This window comes from Dipteris shenzhenensis, chromosome 15, assembly GCF_047967505.1.
Source record: "Dipteris shenzhenensis isolate YYH24624 ecotype China chromosome 15, Dip_SZ_1.0, whole genome shotgun sequence".
Classification (NCBI taxonomy): domain Eukaryota; kingdom Viridiplantae; phylum Streptophyta; class Polypodiopsida; order Gleicheniales; family Dipteridaceae; genus Dipteris; species Dipteris shenzhenensis.
In genome coordinates this window covers 47,465,867-47,473,048 of record NC_141610.1, presented here as the reverse complement: position 1 = coordinate 47,473,048, position 7,182 = coordinate 47,465,867, and the positions used below count along the sequence as shown (strand labels likewise).

The window sequence follows — 7,182 nt, the reverse complement described above, 5'->3', positions numbered from 1 at the left end:
TTCTTTCATCTGATTAGTTGCGTGCTGATCTCGTGCTCATCTCGTCCAACTACATACCTGATTTTTTTTTTTTTGCGAGGGCGCCCTAAAAGAAATATTGAGCTGGATGGAGATCATTCTACAAAGCTTTTATCTTGAGGCTCAAACTACCTTTAAATTTTAAAAGCCCAACCATCCAAAAAAAAAACTTTTGCTGACTATATGAGAACGAAGTGGCTAGGTTTTTCTTAAAGATGTCCAAGTAAGATAGTGTATATAATTTACACTCTTAGAAACAAAAAAAACATGAACTGATCAGGTATGTTGTGATCAGGTGGCCGATATACCGCTCATCTCCAGACTGGCCGTTAAAACCAGAGCCACCACCACCCACCACCACCACCTCTTCTGCTTCATCTTCCAGCTGCTAATACCAACCTTCACCCTCGTCAGCTCAGCACTAAACAACAACATTTGCATGCTTGCTATCTTTCTGACTTCACGAATAGCTAGAGTGGAACGTACGCTGATTCAGAGCTCGTAATTTTTCTTCAAAGAAGAAGTTAATATAAGCTACAAGATCCGAATGCTACGGGAAAGCAAACATCCGATCTCAGCAGGCAGCAGAAGAGAACACAGAGAAACTACCAAACATGGCGATGCATCAATCTCAATAGAATGGTGATGCATCAAATCTAAGCAGAAGGGCGATGCATCAATCTAACCAGAATGCAGGCGATGCACCAAATTCAGACGAGTCTCACCCGGAGTTGGCCGAAGGACAAAACGTGATCGCATAGTCTGCTCTCTCGCACGTAAACAGGCTGCTTTGATCGTCGAAAGCATAGCTGTAGGCGTTTGGACAGAGCTTCTTGAAGAGCTGTGAGTAGGGCGTAGGTTTGCACGTATTCGAATTGCCGTATGCTCCGTTGCAGCAGTACTGCGCCGTCCCAAACGCCAGACAAGCGCTCTTGCAAGCTACCACTTCTCCTGCCTTATTCGTGATTTTCAATTCCTTCGGGCATTCTTTGTTGATGTTGCTGCCACACCCCGCCACATGGCAACTTCCATTCGATGGACTCACCTGTACTGGCATATTGAAGCCATCCACGAAGCTCACATCGTAGAAATCCAGTGTGGAATTGCCAGTTTTCAGAGTGATCTCCGCGAGGGTCGATGGTGGATCGGCTCCGGTCCCTGCACATTCTAATTTCTTCGCGCAATCCCCAGATTCACAAGAGCCTACTCCGTCACTCGAGAAACTGCAGCCTGTTCTTCCCCAAAATCGGCCGGACCAAGCTGCCGGGACAGTTATGCTCGTAGACTCGCCAGATTTTAAAACAAAGCCACCGTTCCCCAACAGCGGTATCCCTGCGCTTGACAGAATACCGGGCCAAACTGTGTACTTGCACCTGTTGGAGAAGGTGAAAGTGATCGCAGATGCTCCTGTAGACAAAATACCTGGTCAGGAAATTTGAGAGATAGTGCAATTCTTTGGAAGCACCGAGGTGATCGCGGGCAGGATGTGCTCCGACACAAATTCACAAAACTGGGACTGTCTTATACTGTCAAGAAGATGAAATCCGGGAATTACTTAACGATTCGCAATCAAAAGCTTTTACGTTTGCGTGCTGAACTCGGTTTCGAACGCTAGCGAGACATCGTCGATCATGCGATGCCAAACGACAACAGTAAACAAAATTGGAGTGTTCGTGAACGAAGATAGTGCAGAGAAAGCTCACTACAGCTGATGCAAAAGAGGAGAAGGAAGGCAATGTGTTTCGTCCAATCCATAGTCTGTGACTGCAGCTCGGATCGTTGGCTGAGCTTGGTACCGACGCGACTCGCTATGACCAAATCTTCGATTTCCCTCGCTACACGAAATGAGACGAGCGACAGATCTTGCTAGAGGGTGTCCCTCTCTTTGCTTCTTCGATAAGTTATCACACTCCCCGACATCCTGATCTTGACCTCTGCACTGTTCACATCGCCTACATGCCCAGCACCGGGCCAGCAGTCATGTGCCCCAGCCCTACCATTACAATCCTGCACACTCGATCCTGTCTAATTATCCTCGCGAGTCCGCGAGTCGGCCTTGCCTTTTTGGGTCGCGGCATAATCCATCGGGCAAGCAGCTCTTGCTGATTTTTCCTCTTAATCCTGAGACCCTTCGCTTTCTTCTTTACATCATCGATGTACATTCACCAGGCAAGGGAATCTATCCGTTGTCTGTTGCTCCATTCTGACGCTGCTCTTTCTACTTTATATCATCACTGTATTGATCGCGTAATGAGAGCCTTGCTGACTCTTTCCCCAATCGGCTCGCTTCTTCGATTATTCAATTTCCATCTGAGGCAAGACACCGCCGGAATAATCTTTGTAATTCATTCTGCCGTGATATCTGGCTTGCGCTTTTATGTGTTCCATCCTTGCCGGTTCTCTACGGTGATGTGCGAGCTGATATAACTGCATTCATGATACTTACTAGGAAAACGGATACATACATAACGTTCCGGGAGTGGCAGCCGTCGGAAGGATACTGTGTTGTGTTCAGTTACACAATTGGCGAACGTGTGGCACGCTGCTGCTGCACGCATATAACCGGCATTCCCAAGAGTAGAAGTTATATACCCACGAGTAGCATGACCCATCTACCACTGGTTAAAGACCCGGTCTCAAGGTGGGATCTTCGGATGTCTTTAATCTCAGTTTCAAGACCCCCTCCACTGTGCGCACAGCTTGGCTTGGTCCTATGCCCATTGCAGTCAATGATTCAGGTAGATGAGTGTCTGTTGTTGATCACAAACAATCCCGTGCCCCCCCCAACCTTTGCCCACCCTACTCTCTCTCTCTCTCTCTCATTGTCTCCCTCATGGCACGTGCACACACACACACATGCAATAAAAGAGTGTGTGTGGTAGACATCCATATGCACAAATTATCTAACAAATTATCTTGAGCACGTCTCGCACTAATTAAATATCTAATATCTCTCTCTATATTTTTCTATATATATATATATATGTAATAGATTATATTATATACAATACAATTCTCTCTACGTGTGTGTGTAATGTATAATACATAATAAATATTTAAAAAAGATAGATACTATATATTTTATATATACATACACATATATACATATATATGCATACATATATATATATTTATATTTAATTATATATTGATGTATAAATAAATGCACTATATACTTATTTATATAGTTATGTTATTTTTTATGTGATATATATGTACTTATATATATATTAATATGTATGTCGTCTCTCTCTCTCTCTCTCTCTCTCTCTCTTTCTCTCTCTCTCTCTCTCTCTCTTTATCTATCTATCTATCTATCTATCTACTTCTCTCTCTCTCTCTGGTGGCCTCCTCCACTCTCAATAATCATGCGTATGATGACGTCCATGCCATAGCCACGTGGACCCTGACTTTGACATGTCAGAAGTGCAGCTGTCTTCGAGGGTTGTTGACGATCAATCCACCGTGGGCCACAACCTTCAATCTGCAGTCCATTGCGCGAGACTTTGCGGGTGACCATTAGATCAAATATTGATCCCATGGTTCCAAATCCACATTAGGGAAAAAGGGAACTCATTTTGGGGCCCTGTAAGAAATTCACTATTTTTTGATTTATTTCTCTCCTACAAGATCTCAAAAATAGTAAAATACGGAAACGTGGCTCAGAACTGTTAGTAAGGACTACAGAACTGTCAATTCAGAAAGGAATAAGATAATCTTTTGTCTGACTAACACGATTTTGCATTAAATATCTCCTTAGATTTTTTTTCCTTTACCAAAGATTCCGCATCTCTTTTGCCGACGTGTGCAGGCCTTTCATAAAGAATCCATCACTGAACTTGGTGATTGCAAGTTTTCAAAATATTCACATGGATACCGCCACACTTCCACAATTCATGTTACAAAACGACTATGAGATTGACAAGCAAACTTCGCAACCTCAGAAGCATAAAAAATGGCCGATACTAGTGAGTCACTATCTCAGAAGAAGCGATTACACCATCTTCACATCGACTTAGAAGAACAATATGCTCCAGCACAAAAAAGACGAAAGGATACGGTGCTGAATGCTCAACAGCAGGAAAATATGAGAAGAGAAGGGCTTCAACATATTGACTTCTGGTGCGATGGAAGCATATATCCAAAATGTCAAGTAAAAAACTCTACACCTCCATTTGTCAATCCCACCACATTACTGAGGTTTGCCGACGATGGACAAAATGGACTTCTTGGTTATATTTCAGCGCAGTCTGCATTTGCGAAAACGTATAAAATGATGTACCTACAAGAAAAGGGGGCCAAGATGCAGGAGATAGCCATTCGTGCAAAATTGGAGCAGCAGTTTGCAGAATGAAATTGAGGAGCATTCAAAGAGTAAAAAAGAGTTGACAAGAGCAAGAAAGAAGAGAACTGTGCTTGGAGACAGACTACGTAGCACGAAGATTAAAAACATTGCAAATTTGAAGGCTGGGACTGGTGGATGCAAGCGACGAATTCAGGAAGCAAGGTTAGATTGAAATTTATCATTTTGTATACTCAAAAAGGCTCTCAAATGACTATATCTATTTCGTCCCTTACTGCAAAACAAGAATGGAGGTGCTGAATGATATAGGCATATTGTGTTGTTACTATAGGAAATTATTGGAGCCTGCAAAAGAAAATATGGATCCGAACCTTCTTCCTGTTAAACAAATGAAAGGATTGCTTTCTTGTGGTGTAGCAAAAGGTTTGATTGAGGAAAAAAAATACAAAATAGTCAAACGCAATGTTGTAGAGGACTTTATATCCAATAATCAAGTTGATGGCACTACAATCCAAGAGGCTCTTGATGTCAGTGGAGTTAGCAGGAAGGGATATAGTTCGATTTTCCATGCGATATCCTCAACTTTGAAAGATCAAAGGATTAAACGAGTTTTATTGCCAAATCCAGCAACCGTGTGGAGGATAAGAGGTCATTTGAATGAAAGTATAGATGAATTTATTGGGCAATATATCCATATTGAAGAAATATTTCATGGTGGTAAAGGAACCACTGTGTATGATCCTTGGAACAATATATTTGTAGATCTACAACAACTTCAAAGAAGAATGGTCGAGTTTTATGGAATAACATTTGAGGAGTGCAAAGGCATTTTGAAATTTGTTATCAAACTGGATGAGTGTGAGGTTGTAAAGGAAAAGAAAATGGAAAGAGTTACTATTACATTGATGAATGGAGCAATTGATACATCATTGACTGAAGCGAGTTCGAAGTATTTTAGTGTGTAGTCGAAGAAACACATATGGTGGTTAGGCTCGTTCCAGGTATGATCATTTTTTGTTTTGTACTTGATTTTGGTCATTGTTTTCAAATCTGTTATAGTAAGACTTTTGTTTTCTATAATATGGCAGGTGAAGACAGAAGACCATGAAACACTAAATTGGGTGTTTCACCACACGGAAATACCAAGAATAAGCAAAGGACAAGTGCAAGGCGAGAATCTCCATGTTGCAGGAAAAGGTGATTTTCAAGTAGAGTGGCACATGGCCGGGGATCTTAAAACACTTAAGTGCATGTATAACGTTAGTAAAGGAGGCAACTCAAAGTCTCCTTGTCTTTACTGCAAAGAATCAGCTCAAGTAATGGATTCAAAATGGTGGAAGAGAGCACCTAATAGAGATAAAGTTGACCCTGACTTCAAGGCCATTCTGGACATTCCACTATGTAATGTTCACATCTGCACATTGCATGGTCTATGTCGAATTATTGAGAAATTGGTATTTGTATATATTGGATTTGCTTGGAAACTCCGTCCCGAAAAAAATAGAAAGGATGCTCTTCAAGCATTGGAAAAAGTGTTATCCGATATAGGTCTGCATGGAGGAGATGTTCAAATCACAAAGGATTTTAAAAAGTCTACCAATGGCAAGGAGGTACCAATCAAGCCCTCTATTGGTGGTGTTAAGGCAAGAAGATTCTTGTCTTGACCCAAACATAGTAAGCAAGTAAGGCAAGGTAGAACAGTTTCAAAGATTAATTATGGATTGTGGAAGCAAGTCCATAATGCTGTGAAAGATCATGAGGCAGATGGGGAAGCACGAAATAGGAAGGCAGAGGTGTGGAGGTCTCTTGATCAACTCTTCATGTTCTGTGACAAAGTAACATGGACAAAGAGTGATTACAAGAACTTTGAGGAGGCAATTAAACATTTTGGGAAGTCAATGAAAGACGCGTGGACAGACTGCAATATAACTCACTACATGGTAAGGTTCTGTCTTCTTCTTTTACTTAAGTGTGATCCTCTTTTTTTTATTACTTACTATGCATTCTTATGTCTTATAGCATATCATCTACAACCACCTTCCCTATTTTGTCAAAAAGTATGGATGCCCAGCAATTTGGTCTAGCCAAGGCATGGAGAAGTCTCACTACATGGCACGTAATGCATTTTTCAGACACACACAACACTATGGAGGGAGTCAAAAGGCAAATAGTCTGAAGGAAGTCTTCCAATGGTTTTACCGAGGCATACTACAGAGGCTGCATGCTAAAAGAAAAGTTGCTAGCTCCAAAATCAAGCTTGCTTTTCTTCTAGCCCAAAAGCAAAGACGAAGACCAACTCTAGACAATTCAATGGCAGCAGAGAGACATAGACAATGGAGGGAATCGAAGATATTTAGAAACCATAAATGGACAAGTAAACATGAATAGAACTCATTTTTAACTTATTGGTGTTATGTCCACATGTTTTCAAACTCAATCAATAGATTTTTTTTTTTGGGAACAAGTGACTCTTGGTGTTATGCATCAACAGTATTTCTTTTGTGAAACATATGATCTAAACGTAATACAATTTGTTCACAATTTCAATATATTGTTTGTTTAATATTTAACGACACCACTCTATCTAAATGTACAAATCATTTCATCTTCAACTTATTGTTCATTTATACAAGATCATACCAGACATCAAAGACTTTGTACAAATCAGTTCAACTTCAATATAATGTTTGTGCTATATTTGATGACTAAATCCTATTTCTCCCAGGGCCTGCCGATCGAAACTCTCTTTTTTATCTTGATTAGAGTCTTTTTCTTCTTCATTGGATTGATGTCAACTGTGTGTTTATCAATGCTTGCCTCTGTTGCTTGTCTGGGAGGGGTATCCTTTTCTTCAGCTGTCT

The 7,182-nt window shown here is 41.0% G+C and overlaps 1 protein-coding gene across 2 annotated transcripts; it reads right to left on the bottom strand.

Moving 5' to 3' along the window:
• Nucleotides 1–226: 226 nt before the first annotated feature.
• LOC147893908 (pathogenesis-related thaumatin-like protein 3.5) lies at nt 227–1,967 on the bottom strand. 2 transcript variants are annotated; one of them, XM_087386009.1, is made up of 3 exons: nt 1,722–1,967; nt 744–1,425; nt 227–406 (listed from the first exon to the last, which is right to left on the bottom strand). In XM_087386009.1, the coding sequence occupies exons 1-3, from the start codon at nt 1,771–1,773 to the stop codon at nt 310–312; spliced, it is 831 nt and encodes a 276-aa protein (XP_087242135.1). In that variant the 5' UTR covers nt 1,774–1,967; the 3' UTR covers nt 227–309. The 2 variants fall into 2 exon arrangements, with proteins under 2 accessions (XP_087242135.1, XP_087242136.1); XM_087386010.1 differs by having other exon boundaries at nt 227–403.
• Between the last annotated feature and the right edge of the window lie 5,215 nt (nt 1,968–7,182).